General features: G+C 51.2%; 1 protein-coding gene across 2 annotated transcripts; it reads left to right on the top strand.

The window, feature by feature from the left end:
• Positions 1-938: 938 nt before the first annotated feature.
• Positions 939-24862, top strand: GPAT4 (glycerol-3-phosphate acyltransferase 4). 2 transcript variants are annotated; one of them, XM_073588888.1, is made up of 13 exons: positions 939-1074; positions 9604-10287; positions 11891-11960; positions 13010-13301; positions 13388-13462; positions 14480-14569; positions 14869-14962; positions 15037-15152; positions 16699-16754; positions 16974-17059; positions 17139-17267; positions 23765-23844; positions 23924-24862. In XM_073588888.1, exons 2-13 carry the CDS (start codon positions 10123-10125, stop codon positions 24030-24032), a joined length of 1362 nt encoding a protein of 453 aa, XP_073444989.1. In that variant the 5' UTR covers positions 939-1074; positions 9604-10122; the 3' UTR covers positions 24033-24862. The 2 variants fall into 2 exon arrangements, with proteins under 2 accessions (XP_073444989.1, XP_073444990.1); XM_073588889.1 differs by lacking the exon at positions 939-1074 and adding an exon at positions 1372-1514.

The raw sequence follows: 24862 nt of genomic DNA, 5'->3' as shown, positions 1-24862 counted from the left end.
TCAGCTAAACTTCTTGCCGATGGCCACACGCCTCAGGACCACCAAACCCTAGGAGAGTGGGTATTTTCCACTTGCCTCTCAGCCCAGCCCCTCACAGGAGAGATGCCAGGTATAGGAGTCACTGCCAATATCTCCCGCGCGGCCGGTCAGCACCAGAGCGCATGCAGTGGGTCGGCGGCCTCAGCCTTTCATGTAGGCTGTAACTTCAATCTGCACATCCAGGGGTGATTGCAGGCTTCAAATGACCTGGTCGGGTCAGAGATGCTTCCTATGGCTGGCCAGGTGTTCTGACTGGCCCCTACCAAATAACCAATTTTCCCGTCGGTGCTGGCGAGAGGTCAGCGCGGCACGTCTGCTCTCTGTGACTTCTGGCCACAAGCCTCCAAATTGTTTTATTTTTTACTTTATTTTAATGTTGTCCAGGTTTGGGGGCTCCAGTTTTCAGATCACTGTATGTGACTGCAGACTTGTGACACTGTCAGGATTCTCCAGGGATGTGACCGCAGGTGTGCGACTTTCATACTCCCGGCCGCATTCCGACTAGACGTGTCCGGCCTCGCTTCATTCACTTGTATTGGGCGAGATCGCACACGTCTAGTCGGCAGGCGACTACATGTATCCCAGTCACATCCTTGTGGTCATGCACTTCATCACCAGCACTGGAAAATCCTGACAAACGCGCAGAGTGCGCGCTGTGAGGAGCAACAAGTCTGTAGTCACATAAAGTAACTGCAAACTTGAGCCCTGGACAACCCCTTTAAATAAATGGTAAAATAAATGGTGTCATTCAAAACTACAAGTCCTGAAATTAAAAAAAAAAAAAGTGATAGCTCTTGGAAGGAAAAGAAAATTGGCCAGCAGAACTTGGTAGTCATATTTTGTACACTATTTTGCAGATTACGATGTAGTACCGCAATGAATCCACCAGGTGGCGCCAATGCGCAAGTCTCTCCTTAAATTCCTCTCTATCGTTTCCAGACCGTGCGCGCTCCCTGCTCTACGTCATGACGTTATTATAGAGTCTGTGAACAGAGGGAGCGCGCAAAGGTCGGGAGCGGACTCGGAGGCGGGAGGGTAAGCGGACGCCGGGTCCGGGCGCAGTGCTGTGCCGGCTGCTCTGTGTGTATGAGTCTCTGCGGCGGCGGGGGAGTGAGTGCCGCTTTATCAATGTCTGACGTAGGAGCTCGGGGGGTTCTCTGTGTATAGCCGTATGGTGGTGACGTCACACGTGGTCAGTGTGGGGGGGTGTGACGTCACATGTAGCCTGCTCTGCCCACTGTCTGCGCTGCGCCATGTGTAGCTGCCAGAAGATCAGACCACTGCCGCCGGCAGCCAATCACAGCCCTCGTCTCATCCTCAGCAAGGGAAGTTTTAAAGGGTTCTGTCCCTATGATAAACCTTCCTGGCCGAGTCACTAGATGGGTCCAAGAGCGGAAGCCCCCTGATACTGGGCTGTCAGTAACCCCTTCACTGCCCGGTGCTGCGCTGATGAGGCTTATTGATTCCTCTTTGGGGTACGTAGGTTTTTTTTTTTTTTTATTCTTATTTTGCGGATTTATTTATTTACACACAGGGCATGGATGCTGCGGATCACTGTCCGGGCCATAGAAACACCACTGTGAGACATTGACAGCGGCATTGAAATGGTTACAAAGCCGCTAGAGCAGAAGCGAGTTCCCATCACTGCTGTTAGGAGGGCGGTAATATGTCCAGTGCAGGGTGTGGGGTAAGGCTGGACTGTCTAATGACCCCCAGTGCAGGGTGTGGGGTAAGGCTGGACTGTCTAATGACCCCCAGTGCAGGGTGTGGGGTAAGGCTGGACTGTTGTAATGACCCCCAGTGCAGGGTGTGGGGTAAGGCTGGACTGTCTAATGACCCCCAGTGCAGGGTGTGGGGTAAGGCTGGACTGTCTAATGACCCCCAGTGCAGGGTAAGGCTGGACTGTTGTAATGACCCCCAGTGCAGGGTGTGGGGTAAGGCTGGACTGTCTAATGACCCCCAGTGCAGGGTGTGGGGTAAGGCTGGACTGTCTAATGACCCCCAGTGCAGGGTGTGGGGTAAGGCTGGACTGTCTAATGACCCCCAGTGCAGGGTGTGGGGTAAGGCTGGACTGTCTAATGACCCCCAGTGCAGGGTGTGGGGTAAGGCTGGACTGTCTAATGACCCCCAGTGCAGGGTGTGGGGTAAGGCTGGACTGTTGTAATGACCCCCAGTGCAGGGTGTGGGGTAAGGCTGGACTGTCGTAATGACCCCCAGTGCAGGGTGTGGGGTAAGGCTGGACTGTCGTAATGACCCCCAGTGCAGGGTGTGGGGTAAGGCTGGACTGTCTAATGACCCCCAGTGCAGGGTGTGGGGTGAGGCTGAACTGTTGTAATGACCCCCAGTGCAGGGTGTGGGGTGAGGCTGAACTGTTGTAATGACCCCCAGTGCAGGGTGTGGGGTAAGGCTGGACTGTCTAATGACCCCCAGTGCAGGGTGTGGGGTAAGGCTGGACTGTCGTAATGACCCCCAGTGCAGGGTGTGGGGTAAGGCTGGACTGTCGTAATGACCCCCAGTGCAGGGTGTGGGGTAAGGCTGGACTGTTGTAATGACCCCCAGTGCAGGGTGTGGGGTAAGGCTGGACTGTTGTAATGACCCCCAGTGCAGGGTGTGGGGTAAGGCTGGACTGTTGTAATGACCCCCAGTGCAGGGTGTGGGGTAAGGCTGGACTGTTGTAATGACCCCCAGTGCAGGGTGTGGGGTAAGGCTGGACTGTTGTAATGACCCCCAGTGCAGGGTGTGGGGTAAGGCTGGACTGTTGTAATGACCCCCAGTGCAGGGTGTGGGGTAAGGCTGGACTGTTGTAATGACCCCCAGTGCAGGGTGTGGGGTAAGGCTGGACTGTTGTAATGACCCCCAGTGCAGGGTGTGGGGTAAGGCTGGACTGTTGTAATGACCCCCAGTGCAGGGTGTGGGGTAAGGCTGGACTGTTGTAATGACCCCCAGTGCAGGGTGTGGGGTAAGGCTGGACTGTTGTAATGACCCCCAGTGCAGGGTGTGGGGTAAGGCTGGACTGTTGTAATGACCCCCAGTGCAGGGTGTGGGGTAAGGCTGGACTGTTGTAATGACCCCCAGTGCAGGGTGTGGGGTAAGGCTGGACTGTTGTAATGACCCCCAGTGCAGGGTGTGGGGTAAGGCTGGACTGTTGTAATGACCCCCAGTGCAGGGTGTGGGGTAAGGCTGGACTGTTGTAATGACCCCCAGTGCAGGGTGTGGGGTAAGGCTGGACTGTTGTAATGACCCCCAGTGCAGGGTGTGGGGTAAGGCTGGACTGTTGTAATGACCCCCAGTGCAGGGTGTGGGGTAAGGCTGGACTGTTGTAATGACCCCCAGTGCAGGGTGTGGGGTAAGGCTGGACTGTTGTAATGACCCCCAGTGCAGGGTGTGGGGTAAGGCTGGACTGTTGTAATGACCCCCAGTGCAGGGTGTGGGGTAAGGCTGGACTGTTGTAATGACCCCCAGTGCAGGGTGTGGGGTAAGGCTGGACTGTTGTAATGACCCCCAGTGCAGGGTGTGGGGTAAGGCTGGACTGTTGTAATGACCCCCAGTGCAGGGTGTGGGGTAAGGCTGGACTGTTGTAATGACCCCCAGTGCAGGGTGTGGGGTAAGGCTGGACTGTTGTAATGACCCCCAGTGCAGGGTGTGGGGTAAGGCTGGACTGTTGTAATGACCCCCAGTGCAGGGTGTGGGGTAAGGCTGGACTGTTGTAATGACCCCCAGTGCAGGGTGTGGGGTAAGGCTGGACTGTTGTAATGACCCCCAGTGCAGGGTGTGGGGTAAGGCTGGACTGTTGTAATGACCCCCAGTGCAGGGTGTGGGGTAAGGCTGGACTGTTGTAATGACCCCCAGTGCAGGGTGTGGGGTAAGGCTGGACTGTTGTAATGACCCCCAGTGCAGGGTGTGGGGTAAGGCTGGACTGTTGTAATGACCCCCAGTGCAGGGTGTGGGGTAAGGCTGGACTGTTGTAATGACCCCCAGTGCAGGGTGTGGGGTAAGGCTGGACTGTTGTAATGACCCCCAGTGCAGGGTGTGGGGTAAGGCTGGACTGTTGTAATGACCCCCAGTGCAGGGTGTGGGGTAAGGCTGGACTGTTGTAATGACCCCCAGTGCAGGGTGTGGGGTAAGGCTGGACTGTTGTAATGACCCCCAGTGCAGGGTGTGGGGTAAGGCTGGACTGTTGTAATGACCCCCAGTGCAGGGTGTGGGGTAAGGCTGGACTGTTGTAATGACCCCCAGTGCAGGGTGTGGGGTAAGGCTGGACTGTTGTAATGACCCCCAGTGCAGGGTGTGGGGTAAGGCTGGACTGTTGTAATGACCCCCAGTGCAGGGTGTGGGGTAAGGCTGGACTGTTGTAATGACCCCCAGTGCAGGGTGTGGGGTAAGGCTGGACTGTTGTAATGACCCCCAGTGCAGGGTGTGGGGTAAGGCTGGACTGTTGTAATGACCCCCAGTGCAGGGTGTGGGGTAAGGCTGGACTGTTGTAATGACCCCCAGTGCAGGGTGTGGGGTAAGGCTGGACTGTTGTAATGACCCCCAGTGCAGGGTGTGGGGTAAGGCTGGACTGTTGTAATGACCCCCAGTGCAGGGTGTGGGGTAAGGCTGGACTGTTGTAATGACCCCCAGTGCAGGGTGTGGGGTAAGGCTGGACTGTTGTAATGACCCCCAGTGCAGGGTGTGGGGTAAGGCTGGACTGTTGTAATGACCCCCAGTGCAGGGTGTGGGGTAAGGCTGGACTGTTGTAATGACCCCCAGTGCAGGGTGTGGGGTAAGGCTGGACTGTTGTAATGACCCCCAGTGCAGGGTGTGGGGTAAGGCTGGACTGTTGTAATGACCCCCAGTGCAGGGTGTGGGGTAAGGCTGGACTGTTGTAATGACCCCCAGTGCAGGGTGTGGGGTAAGGCTGGACTGTTGTAATGACCCCCAGTGCAGGGTGTGGGGTAAGGCTGGACTGTTGTAATGACCCCCAGTGCAGGGTGTGGGGTAAGGCTGGACTGTTGTAATGACCCCCAGTGCAGGGTGTGGGGTAAGGCTGGACTGTTGTAATGACCCCCAGTGCAGGGTGTGGGGTAAGGCTGGACTGTTGTAATGACCCCCAGTGCAGGGTGTGGGGTAAGGCTGGACTGTTGTAATGACCCCCAGTGCAGGGTGTGGGGTAAGGCTGGACTGTTGTAATGACCCCCAGTGCAGGGTGTGGGGTAAGGCTGGACTGTTGTAATGACCCCCAGTGCAGGGTGTGGGGTAAGGCTGGACTGTTGTAATGACCCCCAGTGCAGGGTGTGGGGTAAGGCTGGACTGTTGTAATGACCCCCAGTGCAGGGTGTGGGGTAAGGCTGGACTGTTGTAATGACCCCCAGTGCAGGGTGTGGGGTAAGGCTGGACTGTTGTAATGACCCCCAGTGCAGGGTGTGGGGTAAGGCTGGACTGTTGTAATGACCCCCAGTGCAGGGTGTGGGGTAAGGCTGGACTGTTGTAATGACCCCCAGTGCAGGGTGTGGGGTAAGGCTGGACTGTTGTAATGACCCCCAGTGCAGGGTGTGGGGTAAGGCTGGACTGTTGTAATGACCCCCAGTGCAGGGTGTGGGGTAAGGCTGGACTGTTGTAATGACCCCCAGTGCAGGGTGTGGGGTAAGGCTGGACTGTTGTAATGACCCCCAGTGCAGGGTGTGGGGTAAGGCTGGACTGTTGTAATGACCCCCAGTGCAGGGTGTGGGGTAAGGCTGGACTGTTGTAATGACCCCCAGTGCAGGGTGTGGGGTAAGGCTGGACTGTTGTAATGACCCCCAGTGCAGGGTGTGGGGTAAGGCTGGACTGTTGTAATGACCCCCAGTGCAGGGTGTGGGGTAAGGCTGGACTGTTGTAATGACCCCCAGTGCAGGGTGTGGGGTAAGGCTGGACTGTTGTAATGACCCCCAGTGCAGGGTGTGGGGTAAGGCTGGACTGTTGTAATGACCCCCAGTGCAGGGTGTGGGGTAAGGCTGGACTGTTGTAATGACCCCCAGTGCAGGGTGTGGGGTAAGGCTGGACTGTTGTAATGACCCCCAGTGCAGGGTGTGGGGTAAGGCTGGACTGTTGTAATGACCCCCAGTGCAGGGTGTGGGGTAAGGCTGGACTGTTGTAATGACCCCCAGTGCAGGGTGTGGGGTAAGGCTGGACTGTTGTAATGACCCCCAGTGCAGGGTGTGGGGTAAGGCTGGACTGTTGTAATGACCCCCAGTGCAGGGTGTGGGGTAAGGCTGGACTGTTGTAATGACCCCCAGTGCAGGGTGTGGGGTAAGGCTGGACTGTTGTAATGACCCCCAGTGCAGGGTGTGGGGTAAGGCTGGACTGTTGTAATGACCCCCAGTGCAGGGTGTGGGGTAAGGCTGGACTGTTGTAATGACCCCCAGTGCAGGGTGTGGGGTAAGGCTGGACTGTTGTAATGACCCCCAGTGCAGGGTGTGGGGTAAGGCTGGACTGTTGTAATGACCCCCAGTGCAGGGTGTGGGGTAAGGCTGGACTGTCTAATGACCCCCAGTACAGCGTGTGGGGTAAGGCTGGACTGTCTAATGACCCCCAGTATAGTTTTTTTTTTTTTTTTCATTTATTTTTATTATTTATTTTTTTTTTACCGTGGTCATTACCCCACTAATGATTCTGACCCTCTGTCGCGCTTGAGCAAATGCACATGGTAGGGTTGAACCCTTTGTTGCGTTTGAGTGTGACTCTGGCAGGATCAAAGGGAACCCAGCACCTTAATGGAATATAAAAGAATTATGAAAAGAAAAATGGAATAGAAATCTTAAGAGAGCAAAGAAAGTTTTTTTTTTTAATTTTTTGTAAAGTGTCGCACATCTGCCTGTCGCACATCTGCCTGTCGCACATCTGCCTGTCGCACATCTGCCTGTCGCACATCTGCCTGTCGCACATCTGCCTGTCGCACATCTGCCTGTCGCACATCTGCCTGTCGCACATCTGCCTGTCGCTTCCACTGTATCACTGTATGGTAATTCCCTTGGCCTGGATAAATATCACATTTATCTTTTTTCCGAGTTAAGCCTGTGTGACTGTGCCATATATGTAGTGTTGGTGGATTCACCTATGCATCGCTCAGTCTTCTCCAGTCCCATCACTGCTTTGGGTCACTCGACTGTAATTCACACCCCGTAAGCCTGATGCACAATTAGTCCTTGTTGCCCTTTTAAGGGGAAGGCCCACCCCATACTCTGGACCCCCCTGACTTGTGCAGTGACCGTTGCCTACACGGCTGCGGACTTCCTACTGCGGTGTGAAATACTGATGATAAATCCTATGTGAAGCCTCTCCGTGACCCTTGTGGTGCTCAGGTCCTTCCTTCTGTCTGCTACTGACTGCTATTCTGACTCTGGATCACACTGGGCTCCATGCCTGAGCTGGAAATGTGAGTCTGTGCCACATCAGAATAAGGCTCTCATGACTTGCATTGTAAACACCACTTCCGGCTCCGGTATAGAGCTCATTGTGATCCGGTGAGTCAGAACTGCAAACATGTGACCCAGGAGAGCACCTGATAAGCACCTGAATTGTTATGGAAATTGAGGCTCCGTCACTCCAGCTCTAATCACCGCCTCCTCCTGCTTCACGATGGCTTGTTTGCCTGAAGACATGTAGCATTGTCTTTCTGCTGTCTAACATCATGTCCTCCCTCTACCTAAAACTGAATCTTTCAATAACTGAACTCCTCGTTTTTCCTCCCTCTACTAACCTACCTATGCCCGATATCGCCAATTCCTTGTGTGGCCCTACTATTACTCCCCAGCAACATGCCCGCTGTCTCGGGGTCATATTTGACTCTAATCTTTCATTCACCCCCACATCTGATCGCTCGCTCATGTCACCTTCACCTCAAAAATATCTCTAGAATTCAACCTTTTCTTACTTTTGACTCTGCAAAAACTGTTGCCCTTATCCATTCTCGTCTGGACTATTGTAACTCTCTACTGATCGGTCTACCTTTTATCAAGCTCTCTCCTCTCTCTAATCCGTCCTGAATGCAGCAGCGAAGATCATATTCCTTTCCAACCGTTACACCGATGCCTCCACCCTGAGCCAGTCATTACACTGGTTACCCATCCTCTACATAGTCCAATATGAACTTTTCACTCTCACCCACAAAGAAGCTCCAGGGTTCAGCATCACCCTTCAGCTCCTCCCTGATCTCAGTCTACCACCCTCCCTGTGCCCTCCTTTCTGATAATGACCTAAGACTAACATCCTCATTAATCTGAACCTCCCACTCCTGTCTCTAAGACTTCTCCTATGCTGCACCAGTTCTTTGGCATGCACTACCTAGGATAATTAGATTAATTCCCAATACCCACAGTTTTAAGCATGGCATTTCTCTAGACTGGCCTATCACTCCACCTCATTTATCTAACTATCCCCGTTTGACCCATACAAAATTTTCTTCAAAATCACGACCCCCGCAGCATCTGTAAACACCCTCCATGCACTTATGAACCCTCTGTGTCCTTTACACATACTGGCTGGTGACCGGTTCATGCAGCGCCATATGCAGACCCTATTCAGTATATTATGGCTGTATTGTACAATACAAGCACTTCTTACCATTTACCTTTCGTGTCCCCCTATCTCCTCATAGGTTGCAGCTTGTGAGCGGGACCCTCACACCTCTTGGTATCTGAGTCATGTTATTCTGTAATGCCTTTGTACAAATCCCCCTCTAAAATGTAAAATGCTGCGGAATATGTTGGCGCTACAAAAATAAAAATTATTATTAGAGACTGTCAGTCAGGAGGAGGAGCAATAGAGCTGGAGTGACGGAGGCTTCAGATCTACCATAGCTCTTCAGCCCCATTTACATATTAATTCAGACCCTGATTTCTCGGTAACTGAAGAGCGGACTTGGAAAGAGCTAAACGGGCAAAAAAAAATAGTTTGGGGTGTGAATTTCTGCTGACAGATTTCCTTTTCGTGGAATATAAGCGTCCGAGTTTCATACACCAGCTTCACTCTGATAGGCTCCCTCTTAAAGGGGTTTTCCAGGCTGGGGACGTAAGTCTGCACCACACGCCGTCGCGGCTCTGCAGTCACATACTTGTGTCCCAATCCCGGACAACCTTTTTTAGCAAATTTTCTGGAATTGACACTTTTTGTGTATTCACGGGATCTTGAAAACAGGGGTTCCTGTGTCCCCAATTGGAATAGCGTGGGGCTCCATTCAAAGTCTATGGGACTCGTTGACCTGGCCGAGCACGAAGACCCCTTTATGGTCCCCACAAAACACAAATGGGTACAGTAACAGATAATTTTTTTTGCGTGCGTTGTGTCGGGTGACGATGATTGTTGTTGTCTTGTACAATATGTGCTGGGACTTGCGTCTGTTTAGACACAAACACCTATGCAGATGGCGCAACACCCGGCAGCAGCGTGACCCTCACCCGCACATACTTTCCTGAACAGACGCTGGACTTTTCCACTCCATCCCTCCTCCCCTCTCTCGTTTCTTTGCTTTTCCTCTTTTTCTCCTTTTGACCCTGAGTCTTGGCTGCCATCCTTTAGCCGGCTGTCTCTGTCTGTCTCATACAGGCTGCCACTCGCATTCCTGCCCAGGAGGAGGAGAAGTTCAGGGGCACGGCTGCAGCCGACGTATGCCCGGCGAGGGGAGTAGCTGAACGCCGCCTCCCAGACCCTGACCACCAAGAGATGCCTGTGCCAGGACGGGCTTTAAGACTAGACTGGAGAGCAGACTCAGAATGTGGGTACCACGGATATAAGGACTGAGCGTGGCCATGGTCGGGGGTCGTCACAGATGAGCGTGGATGGAGGATCGCTGTTACCATTGCTGCACAAATACCTTACCTGGCTGGGGCTAGAGACGCCAGACATCTGCCAGGGACGGATGCTGCAACGCTGGCACCACTGGAAAAGCGTTGGAAAATCAAATTAAAAAGCCATTTTAGTCCTCTGCCGCCTCCAGTTATGTCACCTCTCCATCGTATTCTGCCGCTGGTCACACGGGAGTGACACAACCTCAACTTCCCCGCCAGTTTGTAGGATTTCTCTTGTCTGGTCAGCGCCCCTGTCAGCCGGTGCCTGGCCCACATCATGAGCTCCCTGCTCCCCTTTGACAGCTTGCTATGTAACCTCCTGGGCCTGTCTGTTACTCTGTGGATCACCCTCCTGCTCATCTTCATCATCGTCCCGGCAATATTTGGGGTGTCGTTTGGCATCCGCCGGTTGTATATGAAAACCCTGCTCCGAATTTTCACGGTGAGTTGTCTGCGTTGTTTTAATAGGAACTTGTGAGTAAAAGGCACATTTCCATATTACTTTTTAATGTACGAGTCCGGGTAATTAATGGGGATGTCTACTTTGTGTTTATATGTAGATAGGAAAGGAAGAACACGATTTAATTCACTGTAGAAAGCCTGTATGAATGTAGCGAATGGATGCCAAGCGTGCACACACAAACTCCATCCAGAATGGTATTGCAGGACCTCTTTCTTGAGATCGCTGGGGGTCCCAGCAGACAGACATATGATGAGCAAGTTATCCCCCTATTCTATTGATCCGTAGCAGAGAATGGTTGCAAAAGAGCGAGGCTCTGGTGATGAGACCCCCGTCGAGCAGCAGCACTGCAAGGCTGTAGTGATGAGACCCCTGTAGAGCAACACTGCAAGGCTCTAGTGAGGAAAACCCGTAGAGCAGCACTGTGAAGCTCTTGTGAGGAGCCCCCAGAACAGCGCTGCGAGGCTCTGGTGAGGAGACCCCCCTCCGTTGAGCATCGCTGCGAGGCTCTCGTGAGGAGACCCCCCCTCCGTAGAGCATCGCTGCGAGGCTCTCGTGAGGAGACCCCCCTCCGTAGAGCATCGCTGCGAGGCTCTCGTGAAGAGACCCCCCCTCCGTAGAGCATTGCTGCGAGGCTCTCGTGAAGAGACCCCCCTCCGTAGAGCATCGCTGCGAGGCTCTCGTGAAGAGACCCCCCTCCGTAGAGCATTGCTGCGAGGCTCTCGTGAGGAGACCCCCCCTCCGTAGAGCATCGCTGCGAGGCTCTCGTGAGGAGACCCCCCCTCCGTAGAGCATCGCTGCGAGGCTCTCGTGAGGAGACCCCCCTCCGTAGAGCATCGCTGCGAGGCTCTCGTGAGGAGACCCCCCCTCCGTAGAGCATCGCTGCGAGGCTCTCGTGAGGAGACCCCCCCTCCGTAGAGCATCGCTGCGAGGCTCTCGTGAGGAGACCCCCCTCCGTAGAGCATCGCTGCGAGGCTCTCGTGAGGAGACCCCCCTCCGTAGAGCATCGCTGCGAGGCTCTCGTGAGGAGACCCCCCTCCGTAGAGCATCGCTGCGAGGCTCTCGTGAGGAGACCCCCCCTCCGTAGAGCATCGCTGCGAGGCTCTCGTGAGGAGACCCCCCCTCCGTAGAGCATCGCTGCGAGGCTCTCGTGAGGAGACCCCCCTCCGTAGAGCATCGCTGCGAGGCTCTCGTGAGGAGACCCCCCTCCGTAGAGCATCGCTGCGAGGCTCTCGTGAGGAGACCCCCCTCCGTAGAGCATCGCTGCGAGGCTCTCGTGAGGAGACCCCCCTCCGTAGAGCATCGCTGCGAGGCTCTCGTGAGGAGACCCCCCCCCCCCTCCGTAGAGCATCGCTGCGAGGCTCTCGTGAGGAGACCCCCCCCCCCCCTCCGTAGAGCATTGCTGCGAGGCTTCCTATTGAATAAGTCTGGACGGAGCCAGGACACAGTATTTTCTGATGGAAACAGTCAAGTATGTCCTAGCCCTTTTGCTTTCCGCCTGGATGATCTCCAGTAATGTGATGAATTTTATGTAATGACTGGTTGTGATTCCGTGTGTGACGCTGACACCGGCCTTGTTTTGCAGTGGGCCACTCTGCGGATCGAGAGAGGAGTGAAGGAGAACAGTCACACGCTGTACAAGCCTCTCACCAATGGTATGTGCGCTCACATCGCCGGCATAGTGTTCTCTGCCGTCCTATGTTTCCATGCTCTGGTTCATCCCTCTATTTCAGGCGACACGGGATCCTGGCCCTTGTTGCTGTCCCTTATTTTGTCCATCTGACTCTTCTGCTCCACTTGTCGTGTATGCTCGTGTTTCTCCAATCGTCATGGTTCCTCTTCTTCCCGTCTTGCTGACATTTTCTATTTCAGTCCTCTGACGTCTTCTGCCGTGTCTTCTGCCGCGAGCGGGATCCCTTCTTGTCATAAGCTGGGCACAGACTGATTCAGTCTATGGCTAGAATTGAGTATGTCCTCCTCCATGATCTCAAGATCGGCGTCCCGTTACCCTTGAGCATGGGACAGTAGCACACTCGTATCTATGGACGAGGTGGTCTTACATCCTTGCCACTGCTCCATTCATTGTCTATGGGACTGCAGGAAAAAGAGTGCAGCGGCTGTCAATCTCCAGCAGGCCCTTGTGAGTGAATTGTGTGATCTATTTCGACAAGCCCCATTTTTTTGGATCTGTGTGAGACTCAGCTGCCGGACCCCCTCTTACCTGCAAGTCATCACTTATCCTTTGGACACATATTGCAGTATAGATCCCAACTAATGTGCCATACAGCTCATGTAATGCCCAAATATTGTGCCATTGACCCTGGTGGTCTAGGGCAGACAAGTAAGTCAGTGGCCGCATCTCTAGAGGACTAGGGTAGCTTGTGTGTGGAGATTTTAATTCCTGGTGGTCTAGGGCAAAGAAGCGGGTGATGTTTCCTTCCCTGGTGGTCCGTGGTGATGAGCAACACAGTGTCTGGTGGTCTAGGGTATGATAAGTGTTGGGGTAGTGAGCTTGTCACTGTTTCACACTTGGTGGCAAGTCCAAGACCAATGTGTCCTAACAACCCCCCCAAAATCACGACTTGCTGTCGCTGTTCCAGATCCATTCCCATACACTGACATCCGACACGTTGCTGCCATCACCCTTGAGGGTAGTGACTATGACACCCATCATCTTCTGTGTTTCCTTTTTCACAATGCTCAGGAATCATCGCTAAGGAGAGCACGTCCCTGGAGGAGGGCATCTGGGATCTGCGGGGCAACAGCCGCTCCTTCAACAAGCCGGAGTTCGAGCTGTCGGACATCTTTTACTTCTGTCGGCAGGGCATGGAGAGCATCATGGACGATGAGGTGACCAAACGCTTCTCTGCGGAGGAGCTGGAGACCTGGAACCTGCTGAGCAGAACCAACTACAACTTTCAGCACATCAGTCTGCGGTTAACCGTGCTGTGGGGTCTGGGCATGCTGGTGCGGTACACCTTCCTGCTGCCGCTCAGGTAACGGCGCTGCGGGGGAGCTTTGGGGAAACGGAGTGGCGGTGTGTGGACACGCAGTGCTGATGGTCTCCCTGGTCTCCTTTTAGGATTGCTCTGGCTTTCACGGGGGTCGGGCTTTTAGTGTTTGGGACTACACTAGTCGGATACTTGCCGAATGGCCGGTAAGTATGTAACACCGTACCGTTACCTTACTGCTGTGTGTAATGGGGGCCTAGAAAATTGGAGGCACACTGCGGGGACGAGTCCATACAACCGATCCACCAATGTAATCTATCACAGGGAAGACGATAAATGAGCGGTGGGGGTCCGCACCCAACATCAGTACAGAGTCCCTCCCATGTGAATGGAGAGAGGCTGCACATATTTCATCACCGCCCCATGTACTGTCCATAGGAGCGATAGTCATATATACCCATTATGGGATCCATAGATGTGTAGCGGTCACCCCGTGCGCATGGAGACATGGCATCCACCGTTCTCATAAATCCGGGGGGGGGGGGGGGGGCGGCAGTGGTTGGACCGCCACCAGTAATAAAATCTTGTTCAGGAGATAACTAAAAGGTTTTTTTTTTTTTGGCTTTCATGTCACCTCGCTGGTGTTTGTTTAAAAAAAACAAACAAACAAGCAAACTGATTTACTCACCCTCCCTGGGTCCAGCGCTGCGCGTCCGCCAATGTCTGTTATTGTCTGCAGTACTGACATAATGTTGACAGCGCTGCAGCTAGTCACTGAGCTCGGCGACTTGTGCCTTCGTTGGCGGGGCACACTTTCTGGCAGGCACCATAACATCAATGATGCAGAAGGGAGCTGCGCCAGGGTTATGCCTTAAGGTTTAGTACCCATATACTTATCTCCATAGCTGTTTGGGGGGATGGACTTCATTTTTGCCTCCCTGCTCGTATGCTGAGAGCAGATGGCAGCACTTGATCCTGCAGAGTTCATGTAAGCACAACCTGTCTCCCCACAGCCGTGGTCCTTGGAAGGAGCCTTCTAGGACGTCATATTAGCAGAAGGTGTATTGGTAAATTGCAGCCTGCGCTGAGCTCTTATCCTTAATCCAGTTTAACCCCCTCTAAGCTCAGAAAAGACCATGCTGGACACTTACTCTGCTTTTTTTTTTTTTTTTTTTTTTTTTCATTTTGTCAGCATTGTTTTCTAATGCATATTATCTCTGTAGGTCCAAGGAGTTCCTGAGTAAGCACGTGCACCTTATGTGTTATCGGATCTGCGTGCGGGCCCTCACTGCAATCATTACATATCATGGCAGGTAAGTCCAGGCCTCCCTGTCTGCTGGGGATTGCCAATGGTGACCTGCGTTTGGGCCCCTCCAAATATGGGGGATTTGCTTTGTGGATTTCACAGCAAATTAAAGTACAATAAATAAAGAAGGGGTTTTGATCCATCCACACTTATCTTATGGAAAAAATGAGCGCAAGTTCAAGCCCACGCAATCTGCACATAGCAACGGATTTGGGGCAAAAATCCTAGTCTGATCTATTCTGCTGCGTCTGGACTTTCCCGTACAGTATTGTGATGTGTAAGACTTTTACGCTCTGTCTTCATCAGTGAGAACCGTCCGAGGAAAGGGGGCATCTGTGTGGCCAATCACACCTCCCCGATAGATGTCATCATCCTGGCCAGCGATGGATACTACGCTATGGTGAGTGTTTGGTTGCCTCCAACTCTGTCCCTGCCCCCAGATGTGGTCTTCATATTCATATTTCTTTTCTGTAGGTCGGACAAGTCCATGGTGGCTTAATGGGGATAATACAAAGAGCCATGGTGAAGGCCTGTCCACACGTCTGGTTCGAACGGTCAGAAGTCAAAGATCGCCATCTTGTAGCTAAAAGGTACGGGGATTGGAGTGAACCTGATAGTGAGTCTTTGTCATGAATAATGTTTAAAATTTTATTTAGATCAGGCACCAAGAAACCGATAACATCTAATGTTTCGACCAACCGGTGGTCTTTATCAATGACGTCTGGGTCAGATATGGCCGAGTGTATCACACTAGGCTATTCACCTATGCTCTATCCTGTACATACCTGGCCGTACCTGACCCAGACATCCTTGATAAAGTTCCCCTGTTGGTCAAAATGTTGGACGTTATCCGTTTCTTGGTGCCGGATCTAAATAAAAGTAGAAAAATTATTCACGACGAAGACTCGCTCACTATTCTTATCTCCATCAGTGATGAAATTTTCGTTAAATGTATCAAAAGTAAGACACATTCTAGATCTTACAACATAATTCGGGGGTAGGAAAGGGAAACGTGGAACTTACTGGTGGATACTCTTATCTATAATTGAGGTTGCTGATGGAAATGTTGTATCAGATGACCTCTAATCTGCAGGTGTCTCCTGGATGGACTTTCTTTACTAACCAGGGGAAGCAGTTTTCCAGAGAGAAAACATTAAAAGTTGGGTGTTGGTGTCCTGAACGTCCAGGACCCCCACAAGTGCAGATCAGAGCTCGATAGTGAGATCACAGTCCTGCACGTCCAGGACCCCTACAAGTGCAGATCAAAGCTCGATAGTGAGATTACTGTCCTGAATGTTCAGGACCCCCACAAGTGCAGATCAGAGCTCAATAGTGAGATCACCATCCTGGACGTCCAGGACCTGCACTAGTGCAGATCAGAGCTCGATAGTGAGATCACCGTCCTGCACGTCCAGGACCCCTACAAGTGCAGATCAGAGCTCAATAGTGAGATCACCATCCTGGACGTCCAGGACCTGCACTAGTGCAGATCAGAGCTAGATAGTGAGATCACCGTCCTGAACGTCCAGGACCCCCACAAGTGCAGATCAGAGCTCGGTAGTGAGATTACTGTCCTAAATGTTCAGGACCCCCACAAGTGCATATCAGAGCTCGATAGTGAGATCACCGTCCTGCACGTCCAGGACCCCTACAAGTGCAGATCAGAGCTCGATGGTGAGATCACTGTCCTGAATGTTCAGGACCCCCACAAGTGCAGATCAGAGCTCAATAGTGAGATCACCATCCTGGACGTCCAGGACCTGCACTAGTGCAGATCAGAGCTCGATAGTGAGATCACCGTCCTGCACGTCCAGGACCCCTACAAGTGCAGATCAGAGCTCGATGGTGAGATCACTGTCCTGAATGTTCAGGACCCCCACAAGTGCAGATCAGAGCGCAATAGTGAGATCACCATCCTGGACGTCCAGGACCTGCACTAGTGCAGATCAGAGCTCAATAGTGAGATCACCATCCAGGACCCGTACAAGTGCAGATCAGTGCTCAGTAGTGAGATCACAGAATACTTTCAACTCTACGACATAACTTGGCCAACACTTTGAACCCCCTTGATTTTTTTTTTACCCCATCATCCTTCATATTGTAATATGTTCTTACAATCCCTTTTATTTCCCCCAGACTGACAGATCATGTACAAGACAAAAGTAAACTGCCCATCCTAATATTTCCGGAAGGTAAGAGCGGAAAGATATTAGTCTTTTTTTTAAATGTCGTGCACCTTTTTACGAAATGCGACCCACCTCCTGCTCTACTCGTGTCAGCGTGGGGATTGATTTGCAGAGTTTCGTCACTTTCACTGTTCATTTAGAGAAAAATGCAGTCACACGGAAGAGTTCCCTAATTGTTTGTACAGGCGTCGTAAATTCCCGTTCTGCCGATTTCTCTCCTATCAGGGACCTGCATCAATAACACATCCGTCATGATGTTCAAGAAGGGAAGCTTCGAAGTTGGAGCCACTGTGTATCCAGTGGCTATTAAGGTGAGTCCAGGGATCTTAGGTAAAGCTTTAGTAGTAGACTGAAATTTGTATTGTCCCTGACTCTTTCTTACCTCCACAGTACGATCCTCGCTTTGGCGAAGCCTTCTACAACAGCAGCAAATATGGGATGATCACCTACCTCCTGCGAATGATGACCAGCTGGGCCATCGTGTGCAGCGTCTGGTACCTACCTCCTATGACACGGCAGGTAAGAACACATGGATGTAGCTAGGATGGTGGTGGTCTCAGGACAAGGTTCCCACACCAGAACTTAGAGGAGCTTGAAAAATTCCTGATAAATGTCCCTTCATACATTTATTAACTTCAGAGCAGAAGTTCTTCTTAGTAGGTAAAGTCAGTTTGCTGCCACGAACCAGCTGTTGTGCTAATTCTCCATGGACCAAGTACCAGTTAGGACCATTTTCCTATAATTATCATGTTCCCTTCTGACCTTAATTGCATTGACTATCTACAGTAGCGATCAGTGATCGCCACCTCCTATAATCTTGTGCTCGACACTACTTGTCCACACTTTCTCCTGTGTAGAGATATCGCCAGGGTTAAACAATTTGCTGGCCATAGAATTCATTGCTTTTGAACTCGAATGGCCTCGATGGTGTCCTCACATCTTACCCCTTGCCGTCCAGGCATAATTATTTCCAGACATGGGTTTGTTTGCTCAGTCATTGATCGATACAGAGCAGCCGGAGGAAGGTCCAGCTTCAATCTTTCCTGCAACGCATTGGATATCATAAGACCGGAGTAGGACGGAGTTAATACGTTTATTGCATTTCTTAACTAAGGCTGGTTTCACATTAGCGCATTTTCAGCGCGCGCACGGCCGGGGGTAGCTCCGCCCCCGAGCCGGCTCTCTGCCCGGCGTGCCCGCCCCTTCCTTGTAGCGCCGCCTCCTAGCGGACAGCGGCGCCTGCGATCGGCGCACCCTATCTTTAGCATAGGGTGCGCCGATCGTGCGCAGGCCGTGCGCTAGTTGCGCTTTGACCTGCGCTGCGCACTTTTGACGGTGCGCCGTGCGCGCCAAAATCAAACTTTTCGGATTTTGGCGCGCACGGCGCACCGTCAAAAGTGCGCAGCGCAGGTCAAAGCGCAACTAGCGCACGGCCTGCGCACGATCTGCGCACCCTATGCTAAAGTTAGGGTGCGCCGATCGCAGGCGCCGCTGTCCGCTAGTAGGCGGCGCTACAAGCAAGGGGCGGGCACGCCGGGCAGAGAGCCGGCTCGGGGGCGGAGCTACCCCCGGCCGTGCGCGCACTGAAAATGCGCTAATGTGAAACCAGCCTAATAAAGTAATATATAAATATTATCCAGAATCAGCAAGTCTCAGATGTCTGGTTAGTGGCTCATTGCAAAAGCTGTTTGCAGACAACTTTCATCATAGAGGTCAGCGCTGAGTCTCGTCTGGTGATCCTGTCCCATCCCTGGCAAGCTCTTACTACATATTACATCAGGCCGGTCACTGAGGGCCTTGTAAATGTGCTGACGATTAGTAACCACACACGGCAAACTTTTTTTTTTTTTTTTTTTTTTTTGCATTTAGTTCCTGACTATGACATTGTAGTGACCACCGAGTGATGTAAGAAAAGAGCCAAAGAATATCTGTGAATTCAGCTCTCCATTAGGACATGTTCTCACATTGCTTTCTTTTTCCCCGCTGTTTTTTTTTCTTTTACGTTCAAAAATTCTCTGCTTTTAATAGTGCAAAGCAGGTTCATTTTCAAGAAAACTGCCCACTTTGCGAGTAAAGACTATGATGAACTCTGCATTTTTTTTGGTGCATTTTTTTCCTTAACGCGGCATTCCCATTTCTAAGATCCTATCCCAATATATAGTAGGTGTAATATTAATAAAAATAGTAAATACCCCCCAATTATAAATCTAGTACAGTTCTTCTGATTCACTATGTTGCTTACCCCATGTGCGGGGCATTACATTAGCTTACGTATCCATGGTTACAACTAAGAGCTGTCTAACTGTCACTGTGAATGGGCATAACCATGGATACCTAGGCTACTGCAATGCCCTGTACATGGGGTAAGCGACATAGTGAATCAGAAGAACTATACTACATTTATAATTGGAGGTATTTGCCAATGTTATTCGTATTACCCATACTAAATATTGGGATAGGATCTTGGAGATGGGAATACCCCGTTACGTCCTCCAATTTGCATATTAATCCCTGTCTTGATTATCAGTTTTCGCTTGCTAAGAGCGATAACGGTCTAAAATGAAAACCCCCTGGAGGGAGCCCTGTGGAGCACTCAGTGTCAGCACGGACACAATGCAGCTGCAGGCACGCTCTGACTCCAAGCTTTTGCCTATATAAGCAGGCTCGGACTGGCCACAGGGAAACAGGAGAATCCTCCGGTAGGCCCCTGCGAAGGAATGCTAATCAGTAGTGCTATTCACTATTTGCAGAAAAATGTATTATGTAATCCTTAATTAAACAAGCTAGCCAAATTAATATCACATAGAAGCAAGAGTTATTTTGTATACTAGGGTCAGGTTATTTTTCATGTAGCTGAACAGTGGGCCCAAGAATCCATGTTACCGGTAGGGCCTTTGCCAATCCAGTCTGACACCAGTCGCAAATTTTTAATGCCCTCTCTTCTGTGAAGCCGCTCTCTCTATACACATCTGGGTGTAATGAGGGGCAGGCAGGAGGCAGGTGTCACAGCGCAGCCACGTTGTGTGCCGTACTTTCCCTCTGAGCACGTCGCTGGGCTCCTCGAGTGTCACTGCGCAAGCGCAGCAGCAGACATTGATTCATAGCATATACATCTGGTCCACTCTTAATTGTCTGACCAAGAAGAGCAGAGACCACTCCTCTCTGCTTCACACCTGACTGCACTTAGTTGTACATATATTGCAGAGCACAAGTCTGCATAGACTTCAGTCTGCATTGTGATTCCTATAAGTGTGTTCTAGAAGTGTGAAGATTAATTTAAGAATTAAAACCAGAATTGAACCAGAAGGGAACTGAAGGTAACTGGACACAGTCACTGTAAACAATGTTTCTGTTTGTTTTCACTTTCACCCCAATAATCCTTCACTTTCTGCTAATTCCCCTAATCCCTACTCCTAGTAAGGAACTGTTCATCTCTTCTTCAATCCTCCCCATCCACCTCACCTCCGCCTCAAAACTGTTCCTTAACATACAATCCTCTGTCTCCAAACACAGACAGCCCCCTCATGCCCTCTCCTGCTCCCACCTGCTAACACTTTCTCTGCTCCTTCTCACTGCTGGTGATATCTCTCCAAATCCTGGTCCTCCTCACCACATTCCCACAGTCATTTCTACCTCCCATCCACACTCTATCACAACCTTCCGTAACCTCTCCAACCTTATACCCATTCACCCAGCCCCCGCTTCCCCAGTCCCACTAACAGGAGCTCTGTGGAACGCTCGCTCTGTCTGCAACAAGCTTTCCTACATCCATGATCTTTTTGTTACTACCAAACTTTCCTTCCTCGCCATCACCGAAACCTGGCTCACCCCTTCTGACGCAGCCTCTCCTGCTGCACTTTCGTATGGCGGCTTCCACCTTTCTCACACCCCCCGCCCCAGCAGCAAACATGGTGGAGGAGTTGGTTTTCTCCTGTCAGATACCTGCTCCTTCACCCCAATCCCACTGCCACCCTCTGTTACCCTCCCTTCCTTTGAGGTGCACTCTGTGCGCATCTACTCCCCCTCCAACCTCCAACTGGCTGTCATCTACCGCCCCCCAGGGCCAGCCACCACCTTCTTTGACCACTTCACCACCTGGTTACTTCATTTCCTTTCCGCGGACATCCCTACTATCATCATGGGCGACTTCAACATCCCCATTGACACTTCCCTCTCAGCTGCCACTAAACTTCTATCTCTCACTTCCTCCTTCGGCCTCACTCAATGGTCTTCTACAGCCACCCACAAAGATGGCCACACACTGGACCTCATCTTCACCCGCCTCTGCTCCCTATCTAACCTCTCTAACTCACCTCTTCCTCTCTCTGACCACAACCTGCTCACATTCTCTTCCCTCTTCACTCCATGTCTACAATCCCCACCCCACAAACTTTCACACCCTCGCAGGAATCTTAAACACCTTGACCTACACTCATTCTCTGAATCCCTCCTCCCTCTTACAGATATAAGTTCCTTACACAATGCGGATGACGCTGCCGCTCTATATAACACCACAATAGCTGTAGCTTTGGAATCCGCTGCCCCACTTACACATACCAAAACTCGCAAAATCAACAGACAGCCCTGGCACACCAGCCTGACCAAAGAGCTGAGGCGAGCTTCCAGGGCTGCTGAGCGCAGATGGAAAAGATCCCACTCCAACGAGCACTTCATCGCATTCAAACAGTCCCTCACTACTTTCAAGACCACACTCGCCACAGCTAAACAAACCTACTTCTCATCTCTCATATCCTCCCTGTCTCACAACCCTAAACAGTTATTCAACACCTTCAATTCTCTCCTCCGCCCCCCAGCACCTCCTCCCTCCCCACTCATCTCAGCTGAAGACTTTGCCTCATTTTTCAAGCAGAAAATTGATAACATCAGGGACAGTTTTGGTTAACAACCCCCAGAGCCCTTCCTCCCGACTTCCCAGCCCTCCACCTTCAAAACCAACTTCTCCACCATTACTGAAGATCGACTCTCCACTCTACTCTCAAGATCACATCTCACCACCTGTGCACTCGACCCGATCCCAACCCACTTCATCCCAAACCTCACCACAGTCTTCATCCCAACCCTAACCCATCTCTTCAACCTATCACTAACAACTGGTGTTTTCCCCTCAAGCTTTAAACATGCCTCCATCACACCTATCCTCAAAAAGCCCTCTCTTGACCCATCCTCTGTATCTAGCTATCGCCCTATATCACTTCTCCCATACGCCTCCAAGCTACTGGAACAACACGTCTACCTTGAACTGTCCTCCCATCTCTCTTCTTGCTCCCTCTTCGACCGCTTACAATCTGGCTTCCGGTCACACCACTCCACTGAAACTGCCCTTACTAAGGTCACCAATGACCTCTTAACTGCCAAGAGCAAGCGACACTACTCTGTCCTCCTCCTCCTGGACCTGTCGGCTGCCTTTGACACAGTGGACCATTCCCTATTATTACAGACCCTCTCATCCCTCGGCATCAGACTTGGCCCTCTCCTGGATCTCATCATACCTAACAGACCGGACATTCAGCGTCTCCCACTCACACACCACCTCCTCACCTCGCCCCCTATCTGTCGGAGTCCCACAAGGTTCAGTCCTTGGGCCCCTGCTGTTCTCTATTTACACCTTTGGCCTGGGACAGCTCATAGAATCTCATGGCTTTCAGTATCATCTTTATGCTGATGACACACAGATCTACATCTCTGGACCAGATATCACCTCCCTACTAACCAGAATCCCTCAATGTCTGTCCACTATTTCATCCTTCTTCTCCACTAGATATCTGAAACTCAACATGGACAAAACAGAATTCATCATCTTTCCCCCATCTCACGTGACCCCCCCTACGAACCTATCAATTACAGTAAATGACTGCCCACTCTCCCCAGTCCCACAAGCTCGCTGCCTCGGAGTAATCCTTGACGCTGATCTCTCCTTCAAACCACATATCCAAACCCTTTCCACTTCCTGCCGACTTCAACTCAAAAATATTTCACGCATCCGTTCATTCCTCACCCAAGAATCTGCAAAAACCCTAGTCCATGCCCTCATCATCTCTCGCCTTGACTACTGCAACCTCATGCTCTGTGGCCTCCCCTCAAACACTCTCGCACCCCTCCAATCTATTCTAAACTCTGCTGCCCGACTAATCCACCTGTCCCCCCGCTATTCCCCAGCTTCTCCCCTCTGTCAATCCCTTCACTGGCTCCCAATTGCCCAGAGACTCCATTACAAAACCCTAACCATGACATACAAAGCCATCCACAACTTGTCTCCTCCATACATCTGTGACCTCGTCTCCCGGTACTTTCCTGCACGCAACCTCCGATCCTCACAAGATCTCCTTCTCTACTCCCGTCTTATCTCCTCTTCCCACAATCGCATACAAGATTTCTCTCGCGCATCACCCCTACTCTGGAACTCTCTACCACAACATATCAGACTCTCACCTACCATCGAAACCTTCAAAAAGAGCCTGAAGACCCACCTCTTCCGACAAGCCTATAACCTGCAGTAACCACCGATCGACCAAACCGCTGCACGACCAGCTCTTCCCTCACCTACTGTATTATCACCCATCCCTTGTAGATTGTGAGCCCTCGCGGGCAGGGTCCTCTCTCCTCCTGTACCAGTTATGACTTGTATTGTTTAAGATTATTGTACTTGTTTTTATGTATACCGCTCCTCACATGTAAAGCGCCATGGAATAAATGGCGCTAGAACAATAAATAATAATAATAATAGCGTACGAATTCAGATTTTATTTTTTTTTTTTCAACAACTCCTCAAAAACTGCTATAAAAAAACAATTAAAACGTTATATACCGTATACTCCAAAATGGTATCAACAGAAAATGCCAAACCAAATATGAAATAAAAAAAAAGGATAAGTTTGTTATCGCCGTAATCGTACTGACCTGAAGAATCGAATGCTGTAATAATGAGGCCTGATTTGTGGAAGCACAACCCCCCCCCCCCCCCCGCTCCAATTTTACCCTTGTTTGTATCATCACAGGAAAATGAAGACGCAGTTCAGTTTGCAAACCGGGTGAAGTCAGCAATCGCTCGGCAGGGCGGACTTGTCGATCTACTATGGTAAGATCGGGAGACAGTTTCACATTGTTGCTCCCAGCCCGGCCGATTTGGCCAATTTTTTTCTTCTTCTGTTCTGCAGGGATGGAGGGTTAAAACGTGAAAAGGTCAAAGATGCTTTCAAAGAAGAACAACAGAAGCTGTACAGTCGTATCATCTCTGGGAACCAGGAGAACCGAAGTCGCTCGTAAGCCCCAGCATCGGGGAGCAGGCTCTGTTCTGACCTACCCTGCTGCTCCACACCACAGGAAGAAGAAGACTCTGAGCCGCAGAAATCCAAGCCATGAAGTGAGGGCTGAGGGTACCCGCGACATGGAGTCAGACTGGATTTATTCGTCCATGAAGAACTGTATTAGTAGGAAGCGCAAGAGGTGTTTACTGGCAGCCGACTGCACCCGTGGGATCTGTATCAGGGTCAGGAGGATGGTGGTCTCTGAAACCCCCCCCCCCCCCCCCCACAGCTCTGTTTCTTGAGACGTATGACTCTGTTCTAATAGAATTTTGAGCCTGAAGGCTTTTTTTTTTTTTTTTTTTATTTTAATTGTTTTGGATCCTCCGATATCGTCCCACAGAACTGTTACTTTTTCTGTGAGGTTGGACAGATCTCGATCCTGTAGAACTTGCCCTAGAAGCAAGGTTACAGGATGGAATCGCCTGCAAGAAAGCAAAGTGAAGCAGACAAGGCTCGGACCTCTTCTGACCGTTGTGGCTGATATATTCCACTGCCCGAGTTTTCCCGAGACAAAAGCCCCATCCATTCACTTCCGTGAAGTCCTCTCCGCTACTTGTTCTTATTGAAGATGAGCGGTGGCTTGTCGTTTTTAAGCCAAAAAAATACAAACGAGGGGTTAATGATACCAGTGATTGAAACCCTCTGCAAAATCCATAATGAATGAGACATGTGCCTCTCCGTTTTTCTGTTACACCCCCCCACCCCGTCCTGCATGGGCCCCTGCGCCACGTTCTTCGTTTTTGTTTTTATAAGGTCAATGAAATAAAACATCTTGGGGAAAAAAAGAAA

Source organism: Dendrobates tinctorius, unplaced genomic scaffold, assembly GCF_039654945.1.
Source record: "Dendrobates tinctorius isolate UK_male_01 unplaced genomic scaffold, ASM3965494v1 ptg000104l, whole genome shotgun sequence".
In the NCBI taxonomy this organism is placed as follows: Eukaryota; Metazoa; Chordata; class Amphibia; order Anura; family Dendrobatidae; genus Dendrobates; species Dendrobates tinctorius.
This window is presented reverse-complemented; position numbering and strand designations above follow the sequence as displayed.

Coding starts and splice junctions, on each gene's coding strand:
- GPAT4 (XM_073588888.1), top strand. CDS start 10,123: ATGAGCTCCCTGCTCCCCTTTGACAGCTTGCTATGTAACCTCCTGGGC. Junction 13,463..14,479: donor GGATACTTGCCGAATGGCCG/GTAAGTATGTAA, acceptor TTATCTCTGTAG/GTCCAAGGAGTTCCTGAGTA. Junction 17,268..23,764: donor TACCTCCTATGACACGGCAG/GTAAGAACACAT, acceptor GTATCATCACAG/GAAAATGAAGACGCAGTTCA.